Consider the following 23226-nt stretch of genomic DNA (forward strand, 5'->3'; position numbering starts at 1 on the left):
CGTCATGTGCCTCGACGTGGAGCGGTGGGTGGCCGACGGCGGATGTCGCTCATGCCGTCATGGCGATTTCGACGTTGTGTCTCTTGACGTCGGGGGGCGTACTGTCTTCGGCGGCGAACGGGCACGCCGGTGATGGCTCGACGTTGATCGGCGGGCTGCCGTCGACGGAGATAGGCCCCTGCGATGGCCATGTTCCCTCGACGCCGTATCCTTTGACGTCGGGCGGGTCGCCGTCGATGGCGATCTATGCCGGTGAGACGGTGACAGCGACGACGTCGACGGGGAACAAACAGGTACTTTCCTACCTGCTGACGTCGACCTAGCCATTCTCTCCTGAGAATGTCCTCTTCACTTCCCAGGCAACCAACAGGCCAATGTTTTCTGCCTCTCATGAAGCCCATGAAGCCTGATCTTTTCTCTATCCTTCAGAGTCCTCTTCGACATATTCTTGCAGTGCGTGCAAGTGTCAGGGCAGTGACTCTGAGGCAGGCACACAATACAAAGAGAATGTGGGTCTGACTGGGCCTTCTTCCCACAAGAAGGGCATTTTACAAAAAGGGAAGGCATTTTTCTGTCAGGAAAAAACTGCCAAACTCAAACAAAGATGTTATCTGTCGAGTGAAACAGGATAAAACGCTGTTTTAAAGGATTTTTCCAAGAAAAACTCAGAAAAACTAAGAGCTCAATGCTCCAGGATCCTCTCAGAAGAAGCCGGAAAAAAGAACTGACCTAACTGTGAACCAACTGTCACCTTTCCTTCACCCCTGAGGCATGGTGGGATACTGGAGGTGCTCAGGGTCTTAAAGGCACGGTGCCAAAGTTTTTATGGTTTTCCTGTGTTAACCTGCACGCAGCCTATTGGCTAAGAATGCTCCATTGTTTTTCAATGTAGTTTTTTCTCTTTTTTCTCTAGTGATTACTACTGCTTATTTCCCTAAGCCCGGTTTTGGGGGCTTGGGTAGATATTTATTCTCTAGTGTAATTTTATAATGGAAAAAAAAAAAAAAAACTTCATAGAAATAAAGCATTTTAGCCTGTTTATGTTTATAGCCTGCATTGCTGTTTTACACAAGTATATATGAGTTTAGTATGAAAGATATGTCTACTAAAAATGCTATATATTTTTTTTTTCGTGCATATTTCATACTTTATATGTGTGTATTTTATACATGCTCCGGGGTCCCCGCACAAGGGCGGGAATATTCAATGTTTATGACTATTGATGAGGATCCCCTGGAAGAGAAATTGTATTACACAGTGAAGCTGCACCAACACCATATAATATACCCATTTCTTCACAAGTAGTGACTCCAGATCGGATTGGTCTGTAATTTACAAACAACAGTTTTTTTTTTTAGTGTCTGTAGTTCTGTCTAAGCGTTATTTTAGAGCTCGCTTTATGTCTACTATTTGGAAAGATCTTTCTCCTGGAAAGGAAAGACCGTAAAGAAGTTGGGAGTGAAATGGTTTGCTTGACATAAGTATTGGACATAACTTTGGCCAAAAAGAAAAAGAGGTTCATGAGAATACCTTGCTGGGGTGTTAAACAAGATAAGGTTACTCCCAACAAACAGCTTGATAGTCACCCTTCTGACAGAAAATTTTGCCATGAAAAAAGCCCCCTCCCAGGAAACAGATACCAAGTTGTAGGAACCTTTGCCCAACTTCAGTTCAGATCCTCAGCAAAATGTCCTTATGATTTCTCTGCAGCATAGTTCCCTGTTTGTATATCTGGAAAACGGGGATAGTTTAACAGGAGCCGGTGCAAGTGCCCTGTCAGTAAATGGTCTAGTTAGTTGTTTTTTCACCACACCCCCTAAGCTTCATATTTCCAGAAACTTCTTTACTCTACAGCCAATAAGAAGTTAACTAGGGGTAAAGATGGCTTCACTTACAAATTGTGGGCCCCTACATCCACGAAGATCAGAAACAGTCTAGCAACAATAGCCCTTGCAGCACCTTTGTAGTCCTAAAGATTAAATAGCGTGTTGGAGATCAATTTCAGGCCTCTATCAGGAATTTTCCAATGCATTGTTTAGTGGAATAGCTGCCCCGGTGGACTGATGTCATCTTTCTCCCTGGCGTTGAGGTGACCCTGCTGCCATATATTGTTTCAAGCATTCAGCCATGGCTCCACTTCGTGTGCAAGTAGCTGGATAAAGACTCCAAACTACTAGACATTTTGATTCAAGGCATTCTCACTCTGCAATCAACGCCTTCAGAGTCACCAGCCATGGAAGCAAGCCCATTCTGCTACAACAAGGCTCATAGCACTCACCAATGCACACATTAAAATACTTTTAAACTAGGCCTAGTGTGTACTTAACTATGTCACCACCTGCTAAAAGAAACCTATTCCGTTTCAAGGCACTTGGCTCTTAACTAAACCTAACCTTATCACTAAGCTGAACCTATTCTCAACCTAAATCTCCAAACCTGAGTCCTTTATTATCAGGCATGAAACTCCCTTCGCCCTACCCACACCACACTTTTCAAACCACACAGAACAGTTTAGTATTAATCCTGAGGAAACAGACTCCCTTATTGGTAGAAAACCAAGTGTCTGTTGGCAAAAACAGACCTCATCTTCTTCCCTTCCCCCACTCCCAACTAAATCCTGTGTAAGTTAACAGGCACACTAAGTGAGCCCTAGAACAGTGGTTCCAAACCTTTTGACTTCTGTGGACCCCCACTTTATCATTACTGGAACCCGGGGATCCCCACTGAATCATTATTGGAATCTGGGCCTGCCACTGAGTACATACTGAAAGTCAAGGACCCAGGCCTAAAAATTGTCTATGCCTGAGCTGCAAAACAATATACAAAAAACACAGAAACAACCATTCCATCAAACACATACACAAATAACATTTTATTTAATTTGCAAACAAATTTAAAAAAGCTTCATTGGAAGGTCAGAGCTTTTTTTTTTTAGAAAATTCAACAGAAGCCACACATTGTCCATACTACATTCTATTTGATGCAACTGCACTTCTCCCACAAATCAACCTGTGGATACTAATTTAATTTTTAGCCTCCAAATTCAAATTCCCTGACATTTACGGTATGTTTTTAAATTTTCAATTGTACAGTAAGCCACTTTATTTATATACACTATTAATCTGTTAATATTAGCTCATTATCTAAGCAGCCATGGACCACCTGAGAAGGCTTCACGGGCCCCCGCCCACTGGTTGGGACCCACTGTCTTAGAATATCCTTGTTCATAAGGGCCTCTTGTGTTCCAGGTGAGAGGGGTGAGTTTTCTCTTGAGCCTACCACTTATATATCCTCCTTTAATACTTACCTCGGCTGCATACTCCACAACTGAAGATCTGTGGTACAACAGAAGACTGAGGCTGTGGACTCTAGCAAAAACCTGGACCTTATGCTCTTGGCAGAAACCTGGTTTAATGATAATGATAATGATATTCCTGGATCTTCTGATTACCCCCGATTATGGAATCATGTGCTCTGAAAGAGATCCACAAACAACCTATTTCTTGTAAAAGGGCCAGGATAGAAGCTTGTCCTAACTTCCAATGTCTTACTTTAGACTTCAATTTCTCAACCACCTACCCAAGAATCACAAAACCTTCTTGGAACAGTGTATAGACTCCACGTCCTCAGAACCCGTTATCTCCAGGCATCATCATGTATATCTAGAATCAATCTTCACTTATGCAAACCCTTTCGAATTTCCTCTTGGACAATGACCTGACTCAGCACTGCATGAAGCCCATCTACATAGAAGGACATCAGACCTGACCATCTCAATGAAATATCTCATATGTGCCTCAGACCCAATTTCCGAAAGGTCTGACCATTAATAAATCCCATTCAAACTGTCCTTCTCTAAATATCTAACTATTGGTCAACCAAAAAGATTTAAATCATGACCACCAAGAGTCCTATACTTAAGTGACCACCAAGACACAAATTGAACAACCAATTTTCTCAATAATAGACTTACGGCTATTATGAAAAATGTAGCACCTCTTAAAGAGAAACTACTCTGGAACAAGAGCACTTACTTGTGGTACACAAAAGGCCTCAATGCAAAAGAACAATGCCACTGACTTATTGAACGCTCGTGGGACTAACACCACTCTAAGCCAAATCTTTTACTCCTTCTCAACTCTAGGTACAATTATACAAAAATAAAATAAAAAAAACTTTTTCCAAACTAAATCTGAATCGGTTAAGATCCAGATCTATCTCACAAGAAATAGACCAACAAAGGAGGCTTGGCCAAGCAAAGGGCCCGCCTGGTAATTTCAGATCCCGACATGAATGAAGACTTTGCTCACATTGTTAACAAGATCAAAAATATTGCATCAATCTACACGATTCCCACTCCTCAATATAGTACTTCAATAAATAAATTATGCAACTGGGCACCTTTCAAGGATAGCTCCCATTCTGAACTCTTCAACATCATATCCAAATGCAATCCCAATAATCACTTCCTACACTGCCCTCCTGCTTGCCTGGCTAGAGAAAAGCAAAATGTTCTTATATCTAACTGGACTAGCCTCACTAATCGGTCTACATTCCAGTAACCTTTTCCAGATTGTTTAAAAATTGGACAACTCTCCCAAAACATTGGAATTGGAAAACTCTCCTGACTACAAAAAAAAAAACACAACAGACGACCCGGATATCCTCAACAACTCTTGCCTAATGTCGAGCCTTCTCTTCCGGGTCAAATCCTTGAATGCTATGCCATCATACAACTAAACCAGTTCATGGGGGATATCAATCTTTTCAAAGACTATAAACCTGGTTTTCAGACCTCGTCTGAGTACAGAAATAATAGTTGATATACTGAGAAACCTGGAGAACAGCACCTTTTGCCTCCTTATTCTCTCTGCATTTGCTATTCTCAACCACAAACTTCTTATCTACACTAAAAGATTGCATGGATTACAGAGGCCTGGTCCTGAATTAGGTTACCTACTAGCTTGGAGAAAAGGGAAAGAAAAAAATATCACTCACATCTGGTGAAGGTGGACTACGATCTGTAGCCAGTCCCTAATGTGTTCCACAGTGATCTGTGCCTGTCCCTAGTACTGCTAACTACTCTGCTAAAGGGCTCTAGCTTATTCTTCCATCAGTATGTCAACAACACACAGCTTTACTTAAGTTTCTTCCCTCTGATGACAGATCTTACTTGACCACTACTCAAGATCCATCCTGGATGATCACACAGCAAATCACACTAAACAGAGTTCATTTTCTTCTCACAGCAGGCTCCCTCTTCGCCTGGGGCTATGCATGACAAACTTTCTTGATCGTTACCCATCTCTTTCCAAGAACGCCAAATCCCTGGGTTTCACTCTTGACAACAGACTGAAGGACCAGGCCCCACCAGCGCAGCAAACTAGCCTATAGAGACGGTAAAAATGGGTTGATTAAATTTGTAAAGCCGCTACATGGAAATCTTCTCATACCTTCACTAAGCATTACTGTCTGTATTTAGATGTTAAAGTCGGTTCTCAGACAGGACAGGTTTTGTTGAGGTTGGTTAAGTGTTGAAGCTGTTCTTTGCTTCCAAGTTTGTGCTTTGTGAATGGTCTTGCTATTCTATTCAATGCTTATGACTATTGAAGCGGATCCCCTGGAAGAGAAGGATAAATTGCTTACTTGTAATCCTAGTTCTCTTCCAGGGAAATCCTTATCAAAGTCGTAAGAAACCCACCCACCTCCCCACATGGAAGCTATTGTAGCTCTCAACAAGTTCTGTATGCAGGATTCCTTAATTTTCCGTAAAGTACTGACCTAACTGCCACCTATGAGGCATGATGACATACAGGGGTACTGTGAGGTTCCTAAATGGACAGTGCCAGTTATAGGTTTACTCTTTTTAAAGGCAGCCTATTGGTTAACAATGTCTCATTCTCCCTTTCCTTAAATAAAGGTTTGTGGAAGGCTTCCTATGGTCAGCTTTTTTATTATTACCATGAATTGCCTTTATTTATATACTTTAAAAAGTAATCTGGCCATTTTTCCCTCCCTGTAGACTATATAATTGTAAGTACTATGTACAATATTGAGATATATGTATAAAATATTTAAGGAGTGCTCCGGGGTTCACACACGTGGCCGGGACTATTCAATGCTTATGACTATAGATGAGGATCCCCTTGAAGAGAACTTTAATAATCTCATCAATCTTGCTGTACAAATTCAAGCTACCAACTACGACTCATCCTTCCAAATGAAGAACCTCATTACGCAGCACATATCTAAGCTATGTGGTAGTACCTGTCAACCATGGAGTACTTCTTGAAGTCCCGGCATTCCAGAAAATATGCACTCAGAATGTGCACTGACAATCTGGGACTCTTCCCCCATATCTGGCCCTTACTCTCTTACTCTGCTTTTAAGAAACAGCTGGAAGACCTTCTCCTGATTAACATGTTCCGCTTAGTTTCAGAGCGAAGGTACAGAACTCACTAGCTCATCAACATTTGCTCTTATTTCACAGACGTCTTGCAATTTGTCACCTACCAACCTGTTATCTCTTCCCTTACCCTGCCTTCTTCGTTTCCTCTTTTCTTTGTATATCTTTGTCTTTCATTTGCAGTTCAATGTGTATATTGTTCTTGCTGTCATTTTGTACAGCACTCTGACAGTCTTGGGCTTGAACGCATTATATAAAATTCTGAGAAAACAAATATAGGACTTGAACACCACGATGTCTGGAACAGAAGTCTCTGTGTGGGGCTCAGGTTGGGCTTCAGGTCATTGATGGTGAAACCTACTGATGTCATGAGTTTGACTGTCATTCAATGGTGGTTCATAACTGCAAACTACCCTTTAACAGCCAGTCCTTGAGGTGTGGGAATAGACGGACTCCCGACCTCATAAGGTGGACTATGACCATCACTTTCATGAACTGCTGAGGGATGTTTGGAAACTGAAAGTGTTTTTGAATCACAAGTAACACATGTGGAACCAGCCTCTTCGGTCTAGTGTGGATAGGTTCTCAGCCAGTGGGAGTGTTTCATATTTGTCCATCAGTAAAAAGGAATTCAATGGGTTAAGGTCCAGGATAAGCCTGAGGCTCAAAGTGCTTTTATAGGACAAAAACTTGCACGAATAGCATTCGTGGACAGTAAAAGATTCACCACAAGCACCAAAATGGTCAAGTGTTCCTCCAAAATATATTCTGCTGTGGGAGAAAGATAGGGGTGTGGATTAAAAATAAGGGGTAGGGCATAGCCTCTGAACAAGTTTACCACCCATTTGTCTAATGTAATGGATCTCTAGCCCAAGTGGAAATGTTGAATCCTACCTCCCACAAGTGGAAATGTTGAATCCTACCTCCCACAGGTATAACAGGGGTCATTCAAGGGAAGCGCCTTGGCAGTTGTTCCAGCAGGGGAGAAGGAATACGAGGACTGCTAACACTCCTCATCATGATTGTACTGAAGAACCCTATTTGTTTTGTGAATGGAGTCGGAGTCCGAACCAAAAAGAATTGAGCCTTTGCTGGTAGCTGCCTCACGGTAGAGGCACAGGGTTAGTCAAGCTACATAACAACCTGCTGCAGTTTTCTGATCCAATAGCTAACATTTGTTGAGCTCGGGTCGACAGATTCAAGGTCTGATAAAAGCATTGGTACCGGGTCTTCTATTGGTGCGGTAGAAATCATTGTGGTTCTTGCTAGCAGAGTGGATGCCTTTAAAATAGTTCGTACAGTCCCAGTAACTGGCATATAGATGGCACCAGAGGGATTTGGAATCACACTAAAGATACGCAGCATTACCTCAATGAGGCTGCTATTGCCTGTGGAGTAAAATGATGGCCCAGAAAACCTTGGACGTTTTCCAGACCAGCTGAAGAATCTGTTCTGAAAACCGGGACTTCACAGGAGTGCAATGTTTATCTTGGCACCTTCTTTTTTGAGCTAGAGTGAGGCAATTAAGTTGAGTTGTTCTTTGTGTTAGGACTGTGAGTTTGACTTATCTGAAGACTTCGAGGGGGTAGCAGATCTTTTGCAGGAACGGCTCTGTTTAGCCTACGACCTGGAGCGAGACCTGTGCCTACACCTCAATGTAATCTTGGGTCTGGATGCCCCTACAGTATCTAAGCAAAACCTTAGACATTGTAAGTGCATGGTAGCCATAAACAGTATATGGTCTGAGAGTTTGTCAAACACGATCTCCACAGTTCCATAATGGCTGCAATGAAATCTAGGAAGTTTGGTATCAAACTTCTCAGCACAATAAATGCACACTGATGCCAGTGTTGGGTTTATTGTAAAATAAACCCAGAGGGTATCTTAGAGATACCCTCTGAATACACGTACGACTCCTAGTGCTAGACTGACCAGTTGCTGCCAGCCTGCCACAACCAGGCGAGTTTCTGGCCACATGGGGTGAGTGCCCTTGTCACTCTGTGGCCAAGAAACAAAGCCTGTACTGAATGGAGGTGCTTCTCTCCTCCCCTTCTGGCGGTGAGCCTCAAAGGCTCATTCCTTTTGTTACAGCACCTCAGGGCATCTCAGCTAGTGGCCCTCCGGCCACTGCCCCCACTTTTGGTGGTAAGGCTAGAGGAAATAATGAGGAAAACCCACCAGTCAGGACAGCCCCTAAGGTGCCCTGAGCTGAGGTGACTACTGCCTTTAGAAATCCTCCATCTTGAGATTGGAGGATTCCCCCAATAGGATTAGGGATGTGCCCCCCACCCAGCAGGGAGGAGGCACAAAGGGGGTGTAGCCATCCTTCAGGACAGTAGCCATTGGCTCCTGCCCCCCAGACTTAAACACACCCCTAAATTTAATATTTAGGGGCGACCCTGAACCCAGGAAATCAGATTCCTGCAACTTGAAGAAAGAAGACTGCTGACCTGAAAGCCCTGCAGAGACGACGGGCACACCAACTGAGTTGGCCCCAACCCTACCAGCCTGTCTCCAGACTCAAAGAACCTGCACATCGACGCATCCGACAGGGACCAGCGACCTCTGAGGACTCAGAGGACTGCCCTGAACCCGAAGGACCAAGAAACTCCAGAGAACAGCATGCCCCCGGCTCACCGCAGAGAGGACTCCCTGGCGACTACGTGAGTACCCTGAGTCGAACCTCCACAGCGACACCTGCAGAGAGGATCCAGAGGGTCCCCCTGACCACGATTGCCTGGTAACAAGGAACCCGACGCCTGGACCAAGCACTGCACCTGCAGCCCCCACGACAGAGAGGAACCACCTTCCAGTGCAGGCGTGACCAGACCAGCAGATGGCCCTCTTCCTAGCCCAGTCAGTGACTGGCCCGAGAAGCCCCCCTGTGCCCTGCTTGCATCGCCTAAGTGACCCCTGGGTCCCTCCTTTGCTTTCTATAGCAAACCTGAAACCTACTTTGTACACTGCACTCGGCTGCCCCTGTGCCGCTGAGGGTGTGTTTTGTGTGCCTGTTTGTGTCACCCCCCAGTGCTCTACTAACCCCCCCTGGTCTGCTCCCCGAGGACGCAGGTACTTACCTGCCAGAAGGCCGAAACCGGAGCATCCCTGTTCTCCATAGGCGCCTATGTATTTTGGGCCCTTCTTTGACCTCTGCATCAGACGGGCCCTTCTTTGACCTCTGCATCAGACAGGCCCTTCTTTGACCTCTGCATCAGACAGGCCCTGTGTTGCTGGTGCGGTGACTTTGGGGTTGCCTTGAACCCCCAACAGTGGGCTGCCTGTGCCCAGGAGACTGACTGTGTAAGTGCTTTACTTACCTGAGAAACCTAACCAAACTTACCTCCCTCAGGAACTGTTAATTTTTGCACTGTGTCCACTTTTAGAATAGCTTATTGCCATTTTAACAAAAACTGTGTGTACTACTCCTTTGAATCAAAGTTCTATACTTACCTGTGTAAAGTTGATATACTTACCTCAAATCTTGAATCTTGTGGTTTCTAAAATGAATTGAGAAAAGATATTTTTCTATATAAAACTATTGGCCTGGAGTTAAGTCTGAGTGTGTGCTCCTCATTTATTGCCTGTGAGTGTACAACAAATGCTTAACACTACCCTCTGATAGGCCTACTGCTCGACCACACTACCACAAAGCAGAGCATTAGTATTATCTAACTTTGCCACTATCACCCTCTAAGGGAAACCCTTGGACTCTGTGCACACTATCTCTCACTTTGAGATAGTATATACAGAGCCAACTTCCTACAGGACATAATTCCCTAGCACACTGTTTAATAGTTTTCAAAATCATTGGAAGAATGACAAAGTTGGCAGCAGAGCCATAGATGTGGGTTGGAAGGCGTGGAGAGAAAGGAACTGACATCAGAGCACAGGGGTACATGTGACTCCTCTCCATCACTACTAAGTGGAATGGCGCAAACATGGAGCTGGATGATGCCACTTGCCATTGAGCTGGAGCACTGCTATTTAAGTTGTCCAGATTCAGTCTGGTGCCTGGGGATATTCAAAAGTTGTTTGTAGTTAGTTGTATTCATCAGAAACATAAAAGGTCTGAATCCTTCAATAAAAACTCATTTCCCTTTAATGTGTTTTCCAGATTCCAATATTTGGCATTTTACCTCTTTGTGAAGAAACAGTATTATATTTGCCACCATTGAAGTTGTTGATCAGCTTTTACATTGTGGGTGACACGTGCCAGTATTATGATTGTATATGTTCATTAGTTTTGACTCATGAGCTTCTCTGATGGGCAATTAGTATTTGTCACATGGCCTAAAATTCCCTTGGTTTGTTCAGGTAGTACATTTTTGTGTGGACTCTGAAGTAATATGGACTTGTCTGGACAGTTTCTACACATGCAACAATATTCTACTCTTTCAGACTATCAATGAAGATCCTATGATACAGAAATTATTTAACTGTAGTTTAAACATAATAACCAAACATACAGCTGATTCTGTGGCAAGCAACAACCTGCAAGGGTACATTACGTACCAAGCTGGCATTTCTATGGTACCCTGTGGCTTCCTCCCTCATAGTGGTTTATGAAACAATGCCTCTTTGATGGAGCTTTCTTTAACACATACTACATTTTCTAGAGGTTGCCTTATGCCCATCCTATGGTAATGGAGATCTTCTAAATTCCCAAAATCTCCCACACAATGGAAAGCAAATAGTGATGTTCCATGAGTATACGTTAACAATAACTTGCCTCACTAGATCAGTGCCATTTGTTTTACTCTTGTGAAGCGAAAGGGGTAGATTTGTTTCTCAGAGAAACAGAAACATGTAGGCCTGAAAATCTAGGGATCTGGGTATTAAAAGCCTTCTCCATGTCGCTTAAGACATCATTCCAATATTTAGTCAACTTTGCTGCACCTGTTGTGGGAGTACCCAAAGCGCCTAGAATTCTAGAGGTACTCCAAAACAGCTCTGAACATGTGGTGTATCCTTTGTGGGGAATATTAGCACCAGGGAATAATTTTGTAAGCTGCTCTCGGCTGTGTGTGCAGCGGGCCATAATCTAGTTCTGACATATGTCCGGATGCTTTCCACGCAACACTCACTGTCTTCACTTGGCAATAATGCATTATCTTCCTCTATGAGATGTTAAACCCCTTGATTTGGTCAAAGGCATTGATGCCATTCTCATCTAACATGCACATATATGCTCACATCCCTGTTCTTTTCATGTGAGTCTTCCTTCATCACGGCCAGAGAGAGGTCTTGGTTTTTTATATCCGTTATCGGTGAAGGCAAGTAGTGAGGCTGTCTCGTGTTGTAAGTGAATCCCACACTGTGAGCATGGCCCTAGTTACCAGCGAGGAGTACAGCCCCATCAGTGGTGCTTTCTATTCAGCCACAACCCTTTCCAAATGTGGGTCCCTGCTATCAATTGTTCTGTGAACCAGTAGTGCTTCCATGACTCTCTGGCACCAACCCATGCCGGTGAGCTGTTGTGCCTGGAAATATTTGATAAGATCAGGAACAGTCAGGCTGCCTTTTGTTTGTGCCCTGTGTTGCCATATAAAGTAAGTGTCTTTTCCCCAGCTTTCATCATAACCTCATTTATTTTTAAGCCTTTGATGCGTGTGAGAACGTCGGGAGGATTGGTGCGTTTCATATTGGGGGCAGATCATATGAGTTCATCTAATTAGACAGCCTCACTATCCTCTATGTCGGAGGATTGAACTCCAGCGAAGACACTACTAATGCAGATATTCTGGTGCCATGATCTGTCCTCTGGGTCTTCTAGGTAGTTATAGAAGTCTATAGTTTGGTGTTTGACTGTCTAAGAGCATCCACGTCTTCCTAACTTACATCCCTGATATTTAAGTGTGAAAACTCTACCTCCAAGTTCTACTAAGTAATCCCAAATGTCCTTCACGAGTCCTGTTTTTAATGAGGTGATATCTTTTTATAAGTTGTGGAAGACCTCTTCCATAAAAGAACTCTGCTGGCGTCATTTGTAATTGAGCCACATCAGTGGTAGTCTCCAGGTCATTTTTGATGGCATGGTCAATTTTTGCTGCTGCAGATCTCAAGAACATTTCCCCCGAGTGAATGCGCTTTCCTACCCTTTCACACCACCATCATGAGCCCCAAATCGTTGTTCCTCAGGTCCTGTGGCACAAATTAAGAGATGACAGCTTAGACACAGGTGCCTTTTCTTTGATACATTTGTGGCATTCAGTCAAGCTCCGTTGCTGTGGAATCACCGCTTGGTGCCATCAGTATTGTGGTGTAGCAGGTCTGTGGTGCTTTCTGTAGTGAGATATGTGTTCAAACATATCAGATAGTGGAACCTTCCATTGATGTAGGTTTTATAGACATTAGGGTGCTTCCCAGTTTCTCACCTGCTCAGTGCTTAATTACCTTATGAGGATGGGTTGTTAGGCTGGGAAAAAAAAAATGCTGGGGGGGGGGGGGGGGGGGGGTGGGGGCTAATTTGGGGATGTTTCTGTGTGATATTCGGGCAACCACAGTCAGGCGCGCTTTCATCTCAGGTCTTCAGCCGAACCCATTAGGACTCCTGCTTTCCTTTGATGTTGATACCTTAGCAATGGCATCCTCCTATCTGTGCCCTGGAGTGGCCGCCATCTTGAGTCTGCTGCTGTCCAGTATACTGCTGGCTTTTCTGCAGTCAGGCCCGGTTCACCATACTCCCTGCTTTTGCTGTAGGTTGCGCTTCATGTTTATTTCTAACGGAAGAGAGACCCTTAAATAGCAACACAAGGGGAGCACGTTTGACTGCAGAAAATCAAAGTTGGAACAATAGGCAGACAATTATTCATGAACAAAACACTAACATAAAATCTTAGTGCAAACAGAAGAAAACATCAGAATGCACTGACCTTTGTGTGGTTCATAACCGAGTGGTTTTGCAAGACTCGCTTTAATGTCAAAAGACTTTTTATTCGTACTTGGTGTCACCGCTTTCTCACCCATGAATTTGAATGGTGTAAAATCTAAACACAGAAGTAAAAACCCAGAAGAAAACAAAAAAAGGAGTTAAATCATGCTGCAGAATAGAAAGGTACAGGCTTCAAATCTTGATTAATATTTATTTTTTTAATTAAAATGTTATTGTGGTTTGAATAATTAACATTTCAGGTTCAAATAACAATGAGGTACTACCCAATCTGCACCCCCGGAGAAGGGAAAATTGCAGTAGCCATTTTGATTTTTCACCTTTGTGCCCACAGGCCTTGCACTGCCCCAGGCAATTCATAAGGCAAGTGGGGCTCAAAGGGAAAGGTGCAAGTCCCTCCTTTCCAATGGTACCTTTCTGGGAAGGATGACTGAGCAGAAATCTTCCACTAGACCAGTGGTTCTTAACCTGTGGCCTGGGAAACTCTCGGATCCACGAAGACTACTCATGGGGTCCGTGACTGCTTAGAAAATTAAACAATATTAACAGATCAATAAAGCGTGTATAAACAAAAAAGAAAAATAGAAAACTATAAAGCATTTAGTAAATTTATAGGAATTTGAAATTGGAGGGAGTTATTCTAAGATAGATGTGAGGGAACATGTAGTTGGGACACTGGGTGGCTTCTATTTAATTTATTAATTCTATTGAATTATAGATTATCGTACACAAAAAAACATTGCTTTTTGTGGAAAAATTACTTACGATTAATACTTGCCTTTATTTGGAGACAGAACTATTTTAATTTTAATGATGATAAATCTATATTTGACAGTGGCACTTAACTGCTTTCTCACTATTACAAACTAGGAAAATGCTCCCGGTGCACAGGGACTTTCCATTACGTAAGTAGTGACTATATTGCTGTCTTTTTTCAATGTCTACGGCTGTGACGTCTTACTATGAAACAATTTTGTTGCTCACTTCCGAGCTCTATTTTTCTCAGAACTAGAGGAAGGACTTGCAACTGGGGACCACCCTCTTAGTTCCAGATGGCTTCGGCCGCGGGCTCTGGGGCGCACTGAGGATGCAGTGAATGCCCTGCCAGGCGCTCACATGTCCGGCCCAGCCCTGGACCCTGCACATTCTCATCATATTTGAAGGTTAGAACAGGAATGTAACAGCTGGCGGGGTGGCCTCCTTGCTCATTCCTCTAAATATAGTGCCGTCATTGGCAAGTCTTTTCAGTGCAGCCTGTTTAGAAGACAGTGGTCTGGTGCACAAACTAACCCTTTTTGCTTTGTGTGCGTTTCGTAAAATGAGCCTTCTGCAGTCTTCCTTGTAAACTCTGACTATCCATTTGGCATTAGCTACGTTCTATTGCCTCACTGCATATTGCCTCTCTGAATTTGTCACTATACGTTGCTTGAAGTGTGGACCTGACAGATCAAAAGGCTTCAGTGCCACGAAAAGACGTTAAAGAAAACTGTTTATTATAAAAGGAGTTCTCTGTATTTTGTTCATGTGCGTCGCCACTACGGCTCTTCCTACGGGTTTCGTCCCTGGTCGAACACACGCTGCACCACCTCCGGATGCAGATGCTACTCAATCTGCCATGCAGTGTCTGTTCAGCTCCTCCACTGTGGCATTCAGGGACCTTGGCATGTGGGTGGCCACCAGGAAGATGTTATTCCAGCCACCTGCAGAGGCAGTCTGCTGGCACAGGGCCAAGGACACAATTAAGCCCTGCTAGTAACACTGTCACATGGCAGTAGTGTTGTCTGAGAAAATCTGCGCTCGCCTCTCCTTGATTAACAGAAGGAATAGCATCCAAGCCAAATGGATGGCCCATAGTTCCAGTAGGCTGATGTGGAGATGGCCCTCCACTGGAGACCAGAGGGCTCGGATCTCCACTTCCCCAGAAGTGCCACTCCTCCTCAATCCACTAATACAGAAGCAATGCATCTGTCGCCAACGTCAGCTCTTGGTGGCGAAGGGAGAGCAGTCAGCCGCAGGACAAATTGCCATCAGTCAGCCCCATTGAGATCTTCAGCTGGCTCCTTGGGAAAGGCCCAAAGGGAGCATGGTAAACTGAAAATGTTTTCTGGCCCACTCTCAAGTGCAGGAGACACCTGCGGGACCACAGGAGGATATCCAAAGACATGAGGCATGCAATTCTAAGGACATAATCCAGTGTCCCAGGCAGAAAGAAACGGAGCCATTGTGAGCATCATTGTGAGCATTTCGAAATCTTTCTTTCGCTGGAAAACGTTCAGGAGTAAAATGTCCAAAATAGGTTGAGGCCCCGGTCCTTTTTTTGAGACTAGGGATAACAGGACCAACCACTACCCCACCGTTCTCTGAATCTGGTACCTGCAGCATGATGATGGCTGCTCCACTGAAATTCGTTCTAGTGCAGGAGAAATAAAAGGGAAGTAGAAGGTAGGACCTAGTCTTTTTGAATGATCTGCAAAGACCCATCAGTCGGACGTGATGAATCCCCAAACTGGGAGGAAGTGTTGAACCCTGCACCCCATAGGATGGGTGTGAACCGAAGAGGACAAACTTAAGCAGCTTGTTGGCTGCTGTAGCAGGGGAAAAGGAATTGGAATTCTGGTGTCCCTGCTGGCTTGTGTGCTGTCCGCTGTTTCCTGTTTGTGGCTTAAAAGAACTGCATCACTTGCAGGGAAGGAAGTTGCTGTCTGTAGCCCAGCTCCCCTAGTGTTTCTGCTAAACTTGGGGAGCTGGTGGGTTAACTGCTTTGCAACATCAAGGAAAAAACCGTGGCCCTCCTATCTGTAGATTGTTCCAGACCAAAATTCTCCTTATGTTCGAAGAGGAGAGATCCATCAAAAAGGCATGTCCATCAGAAATGCTACATCACCAACTCTGGTGCCCTGCCAATGAAGTACATGGTATCCAAGCCCATGCATAAAATGTAGTTTGCTGCGTCCTACCAATCATAGATAACCTAAGCCAGAGGCCCTAAGGTACCCTGGGACTTCTGGCAAGATCTCGCTGCCCAGGTCCCATGGGCAGGCCCAATGGAATTATGTGGTTTGCAGCCATGGCCTTTCCGCATAATTATAGATTTTCCATATTTGCCATATTATCCATAATCTTTCACAATCAGCAGATTTAAAAAAAAAGTGTTTCTAGCTCAAATAAATCAAAAGTTACCAAAAGCTCAACGACAACCAGGTTACTTTCCTTTTGTTAACACTTTTTCTGGTAGAGACTCTAATCAGAGATTCCTCACATTAGAATATTCCCCAGGTGAAAGAAAGGATCCAGAAAATCTTGAGCAATACCTCTGCCACCAGTAGGTGGCATTGATCGCCTCCATGTCAGCTTTGTAAGTGCGCTGCGCTGACATCAGTTTCTTTTGTAACAGTTTCCACACCAAAAACGCAGAGCCACGGTGGAAGGATGTATGACCAGTTTGATGAACCTAACAGGAGCTTTAGGGTGAAGAGCCCATTTTGCAGATAAGGTGGGGTTGATAGGAGGGTCAGTGAGTAATCTGCAGGTATGACAGAATCTCTACAAGATAGTTTTACAAACGGTAACATTCTTCTGATACACTTTTCTAACCACAGTTTCCGCATCTTAAAATACACAGCCAAACAATACCTCCCTGCAAGTGGGTCTGCAAGCTGGCTCAAACCAGGAAATCCTGGAGGACAGGTGTCCGTCTCAACTGACCTGACAGTCCAAGCAGTAATGCTATGTGAACGTGTGATGTGAGACCCACAAAGCAGCTTGGCAGATGTCCAGGACAGGTACTCCACCTGTTAACACAGCAGTAGCGGCCTAGGCCCAGGTGGAATTGACCTGCAAGCCCTCAGGAGGCTGCTTTTTAAATGGTGATTTGCAGATTTTGAAGCAAAGTCCAGTTCATCAAGAGATCATACATGGTGCGCAGACCTGCCCTTTTCAGGCAGTGGAGCCTCTCCTCTACCTTAGAAGAATGAGGTGGAGTACGGAGAACCAGTTTGTCCAGTTAGAAGCTGGTGTACAGAGGGCTAACTGAAAGAGCTTGAAGGTCACTGACTCATGGCCAATGTAATGGCCGCTAAAATGACTGTTTTAAAAGTCAGCGGTCTCAGGTGACAGCTGTGCAGGGCTCGAATGGAGAGCGTATAAGGAAGGTCAGGACTAAATTAAGGTCCCATTAGGGCACGAGAAAGGACTAGGAGGGGACAAATGTTGCAAACACTTAAGGAAACGTGTCACAACAGGTGACACACAGGGAGGACTGACCGGGCAACTGCAAAAAAGCAGAGATGGCAGAAAAATAACTTTTTTCCAGTGCCCAAGGCTTTGCCCGGCTAACAACAGCACAAACACCACCACCTCTGACAAGGAGGCAGAAAGTGGATCAACAAGAATTGAAAACACCAAGTCACAAATTTGCCCCAACGGCAGGTGTTACACAGTTTCTGTTGAGGGACGTCTGGCTGCCGAAATTACTTAAGGAATCTTGGTAGAAAAATCAAAGGCATTCCACTTTTGCTGTTCAGTCTCCAAGTGGAGCGTGCTCAGATTCTGCTGCAACAAGAGATCATCCCGAGGGGCAGCCTGATTGCAGAACAGATGCCCATGTTCAGGAGTTCAGGATACCAAACTTTCCTTGCCCAGTCCGGAGTCACTAAGATGACTGGTCCAGTCGGTCCTGATCTTGAAAACCACGGACGGGAGCCGTATGAGCGGAAAGGTGTACAGGTGTCCCAGGTTCTGATCTAAGCAGAATATGTCGGTGTGCGAGAATAGCTTTGGTAACTCCAGCATGGAGAAGCGCTGACACTGTGCATTCTCAGCAGTGGCAAATAGATCAAGCTCAAGTTCTCCCATTCTTGAAAAAACCTTACTCCACCTCAAGTTGTAGATGCCATTTGTGATATACAAGCCGCCGATGGCCGAGTTCCTGTGTCCTGGCATTCAGAGATCCCACCAACTGCTGCACGACCAGGAAGATGTTCTGGCATTCTAGCCAAGTTCAGAGGCGTTGGGCCTCCTGCACAGGGTCCATACCCTAACCCAGCCTTGTTTGTTGCAGTACTGCATGGCGGTGATGTTGTCTGTGTACATCTGAACCAGTCTTGCATTGAAGGATGGGGACATTTAATGCCATCACTCGCAGCTCCAGAAAATTTATATGGAGCTGGGAATCGACCAGAGTCTGATCTCCACCTCTCCCAAGTGGCCACCCCAACCCAGAAGTGATTACTGTAAGTTTTTTTTTGGGGGGGGGGGAGGCGGGAAATAAGATGATCTGCCGCTGATCAAATTATGGTTTGTCGACCCCTAGCAGGATGCAAGACACTATCAGACCCAGCAGCTTCAGAGTTAGTCTCACCGAAATCTGGAACTACAAAATGTCCACAATGGCTCTAATGAAAGGGATAGTCTGATAAGTCATCTGTGACTTCAGCAGTGAGTGCAGAAGGAGTACTGTAGCCTGGAGGTGGGCACCAACTGCCTGGGGCAAGCAAGTTTAACAGTCAGATGCCGCGGTAGGGGAAAACTGGGACCTCTGACCTTCACAGGTGTGCTGCAACCACGGTTATAACTTTCTTGAACACCTGAGGGGCACTGGTGAGGCCAAAGAGGAGAACAGCAAACCGGAAATACTTCTGGCCTACCGTTCAGTCTGTGGCCTCCTGAAATGCCTTTGGGCCAGCAGGACGGGAATGTGCAAATACGTGGCCTGAAGGTCCAGCGCTATCATCCAGTCTCCGGCATTCAGAGCAGGCAAATCCTGAGCCAAAGTGATCATCTTTAGTTTCTCTTTCTGTAGAATGGTGTTAAGAGGGCAGAGATCTAGTATAGGGACCAAGCCTCAGTGTAGGAAAATGCCTCATGGCATGGTTACCCCCTAACCTTTTGTCTTTTGTTGATGCTGGTTATGATTGAAAGTGTGCTGTGACCCTGCTAACCAGGCCCCAGCAACAGTGTTCTTTCCCTAAACTGTGCTTTTATTCCCACAATTGGCACAGCCCTGGCACACAGATAAGTCCCTTGTAACTGGTACCACTGGTACCAAGGGCCCTGTGGCCAGGGAAGGTCTCTAAGGGCTGTAGCATGTATTATGCCACCCTGGGGACCCCTCACTCCGCACATGCACACTGCCTCCCAGCTTGTGTATGCTGGTGGGTAGAAAATTACTAAGTCGACATGGCACTCCCTTCAGAGTGCCATGCCCATAACCCACTGCCTGTGGCATAGGTAAGTCACCCCTCTAGCAGGCCTTACAGCCCTAAGGCAGGGTGCACTATACCATAGGCGAGGGCATAGTTGCATGAGCACTATGCCCCTACAGTGTCTAAGCCAAATCTTAGACATTGTTAGTGCAGGATAGCCATAAAGAGTAAATGGTCTGGTAGTTTGTCAAATACGAACACCACAGTTACATAATGGCTACACTGAATTCTGGGAAGTTTGATATCAAACTTCTCAGCACAATAAATCCACACTGATGCCTGTGTGGGATTTATTGAAAAATGCACACGGAGGGCATCTTAGAGATGCCCCCTGTACACCAGTCCAATTCCTAGTGTTAGGTTAACCAGTTCTTGCCAGCCTGCCACAACCAGACGGATTTCTTGCCACATAGGGTGAGTGCCCTTGTCACTCTGTGGCCAGGAACAAAGTCTGTACTGGGTGGAGGTGCTTCTCTCCTCCCCCTCAAGAACTGTAACTCCTGGCGGTGAGCCTCAACGCTCTAGCCTGGTGTTACAGCACCCCAGGGCACTCCAGCCAGTGGAGATACCCGCCCCTCCGGACACAGCCCCCACTTTTGGTGGCAAGTCCGGAGTAGATAATGAGAAAAACATGGCGGAGTCACCCACCAGTCAGGACAGCCCCTAAGGTGTCCTGAGCAGAGGTGACCCCTGCCAATCTTGTTTTGGAGGATTCCCCCAAAAGGAATAGGGATTTGCCCCTCTAGGGCCACCCTCCAGGACAGTAGCCATTGGCTCCCGCCCCCCAGTCCTAAACACACCCGTAAATTGAGTATTTAGGGGCAACCCTGAACCCAGGAAATCAGATTCCTGCAACCTGAAGAAAGAAGGACTGTGACCTGAAAGCCCCGCAGAGACGATGGAGAGGACAGCTAACTTGGCCCCAGCCCTGCCCGCCTGTCTCCAGACTCAAAGAACCTGCACGACGCATCCAGCGGGACCAGCGACCTCTGAGGACTGAACTGCACCTAAAGGACCAAGAACCTCCAGAGGACAGCGGCTCTGTCCACAAACAACAGCAAAGAAAGCAACTTTAAAGAGACTCCAACTTCCCGTCAGAAGCTGTGAATCTTCACACACTGCACCAGACACCCTCGGCTCGAGTTCAGGCCAACCAACACCGCAGAGAGGACTCCCAGGTGACTCAAACGACGTGGACACCGTGAGTCGACCTCCCTGTACCCCCACAGCGACACCTGCAGAGAGGATCCAGAGGCTCCCCCTGACCACGACTGCCTGGGAACAAAGGAACCCAACGCCTGGACCAAGCACTGCACCCGCAGACCCCAGGTCCGAGAGGCACCACCTACCAGTGTGCAGGAGTGACCAGCAGGTGGCCCTCACCCTAGCCCAGTTGGTGGCTGGCCCGAGAAGCCCCCCTGTGCCCTGCCTGCATCGCCAGAGTGACCCCCGGGTCCCTCCATTGTTTTCAACGACAAGCCAGACACCTACTTTGCACACTGCATCCGCCCGCCTCTATGCTGCAGAGCATGTATTTTGTTTGTGTGCCTGTGTGTCCCCCCTCCTACCCCCATGGTCTGCTTCCAGAGGACGCAGGTACTTACCTACTAGCAGACTGGAACCGGAGCACCCCTTTTCTCCATAGGCACCTATGTTGTTTGGGCCCTCCTTTGACCTCTGCACGTGACCAGCCCTGTGTTGCTGGTGCTGAGGGTTTGGGGTTGCCTTGAACCCCCAACTGTGGGCTGCCTACGCCCAGGAGACTGAACTTGTAAGTGCTTTACTTACCTGAGAAACTAACCAATACTTACCTCCCCTAGGAACTGTTGATTTTTGCAGTGCCTACTTTTAAAATAGCTTATTGCCATTTTAACCAAAACTGTGTGTACTACTGTTTTAAATCAAAGTTCTATACTTACCTGTGTGAAGTACCTTACAATTTATGCACTTACCTAAATTCTGAATATTGTGGTTATAAAATAAATTAAGAAACTAATATTTTTCTATATAAAGACCTATTGGCCTGGAGTTAAGTCCGAGTGTGTGTTCTCATTTATTGCCTGTGTGTGTACAGCAAATGCTTAACACTACCCTCGACCACACTATCACAAAATAGAGCATTAGCATTATCTAATTTTGCCACTATCAACCTTTAAGGAGAACCCTCGGACTCTGTGCACACCATCTCTCACTTTGAGATAGTATATACAGAGCCAACTTCCTACACTCAGTCTTTTTTTAGCACCAGAAAGTTGTGGGAAAAATAACCACATCCTACTTCTGGTGCTGGCACCATCTCTATGGCACTTTTGCCCACCAGAGCTTACACTTCCTGACAGCGCAAAAAGAGATGGTCATACGTCAGCCATTCTACGAGAAGTGGCAAGGTAGATGGGATTCCCAGAAATGGGTGGGCATAACTCCGCTGTACGAGTTGGAGAACCTACTTGTGGAAGGTTATCGCTTGCTAAAGGGGCAGGTGGTGCCTGATACTGCCACCAACAGGATGGGTCTGCTGTGTTGAGAAACAATTAAGGAGGTTAGGAGTCAGCTGCAGATGGAGGACTAGGGGGACAAGACTGTACGCTGGGTATACTATAGTGTATGAAGGCCTCCCACTTTAGTAGTCTATCCCTGTCAATTTAAGAAAAGAGACCAAACATAGATTTTAGCCAATCAGGCTGTCCTTCCCTATAGAAAACGCCTTTGAGAAGCTCCAGTCATTCAGATCTTCTACCGCACATTGTACTAGGTAGTCTCTACTGAGCTCTGCTAAGTTGCACCTTTCAGAAATCATTACTGGTATCTTTCTCCTCAGAATATTACTGCTACCAGTTGAAAACTTTCTGGTTTAGTGAAAATCACATTTTTGTTTCAATTACCATGTTTGACAAAAAGAAAAAAAGAAGTCTTTTCAGAGCCTGCAAGACCTGTGGCAAGAAGAGGCTTAATTTTGAGGACCCCCAGAACGACTGCATGTATTACCTTTATCTGGATCATCCTGTGAAAGATTGTAAGGTATGCAGGACATTGTCAAACAAAACCCTTAAAGACAGGGAGGGCAGGCTGTTCATTTGGCTCCAGAAATTAAAATCTAGTAAAATCCTGTTTCTGGTTCCGACAGGGAGGAGTCGACTACATCCTCCAAAAATACTCAAAAAAAGGGCTAGATCACCTCAAGCTCGCCGTATGGAGGAACAGCCCAAAAAAGCTTTAAAAAAGACTAATCAAAGGTCTTATAAGCCTCACAGCTCTTCACGTTCTCCTCACAGGAGGTCTACATCCTCCCATATAGAGAGAAGAGCATTCCGCCTCATCAGAACGTCGTAAAAAGGCTTCTTCTGAGCCTCCTACACCACCTCCTACGATTCGTCATTCCTTCGAAAAGCATTCTGGAAAAGGGACAACGGCATCGTTGACGAACGGCATAGACAAGAAAAGTGTCTACAGCATCGTCGACGACCTCTGCTATGACGACAATTTACACGGCGTGAAGTTATTCTAATGTGCACACCACCATGACACCATCATCATGCCATCAACGTTGAAAATAATCATCTCCTCGCCTCCGTTGATGAAACCACCTTCGACAACTGCATCTTTAACGCAGACGACCGCCTCGTCGGCGGGGTCAGACTGTTGTTACAGCCAGCACCGTTGTCTACGGAAAATATCAAGAAACCTAGTAAATCTACATTTTTGTCACCATCGCACACTTCTCCAAATAA

The 23226-nt window shown here is 45.4% G+C and overlaps 1 protein-coding gene across 1 annotated transcript in view; it reads right to left on the reverse strand.

Annotated features, from left to right (window-relative positions):
- The window catches only part of NUSAP1 (nucleolar and spindle associated protein 1), a 255458-nt gene that overhangs the window by 23635 nt on the left and 208597 nt on the right, over positions 1 to 23226 (reverse strand). The window contains exon 13 of the mRNA XM_069208796.1: positions 13279 to 13392. Within this exon, the coding sequence (XP_069064897.1) occupies positions 13279 to 13392 (114 nt within the window). The remainder of the gene's footprint in view (positions 1 to 13278; positions 13393 to 23226) is intronic.

Source organism: Pleurodeles waltl, chromosome 9 (genome assembly GCF_031143425.1).
Source record: "Pleurodeles waltl isolate 20211129_DDA chromosome 9, aPleWal1.hap1.20221129, whole genome shotgun sequence".
Taxonomy (NCBI): Eukaryota; Metazoa; Chordata; class Amphibia; order Caudata; family Salamandridae; genus Pleurodeles; species Pleurodeles waltl.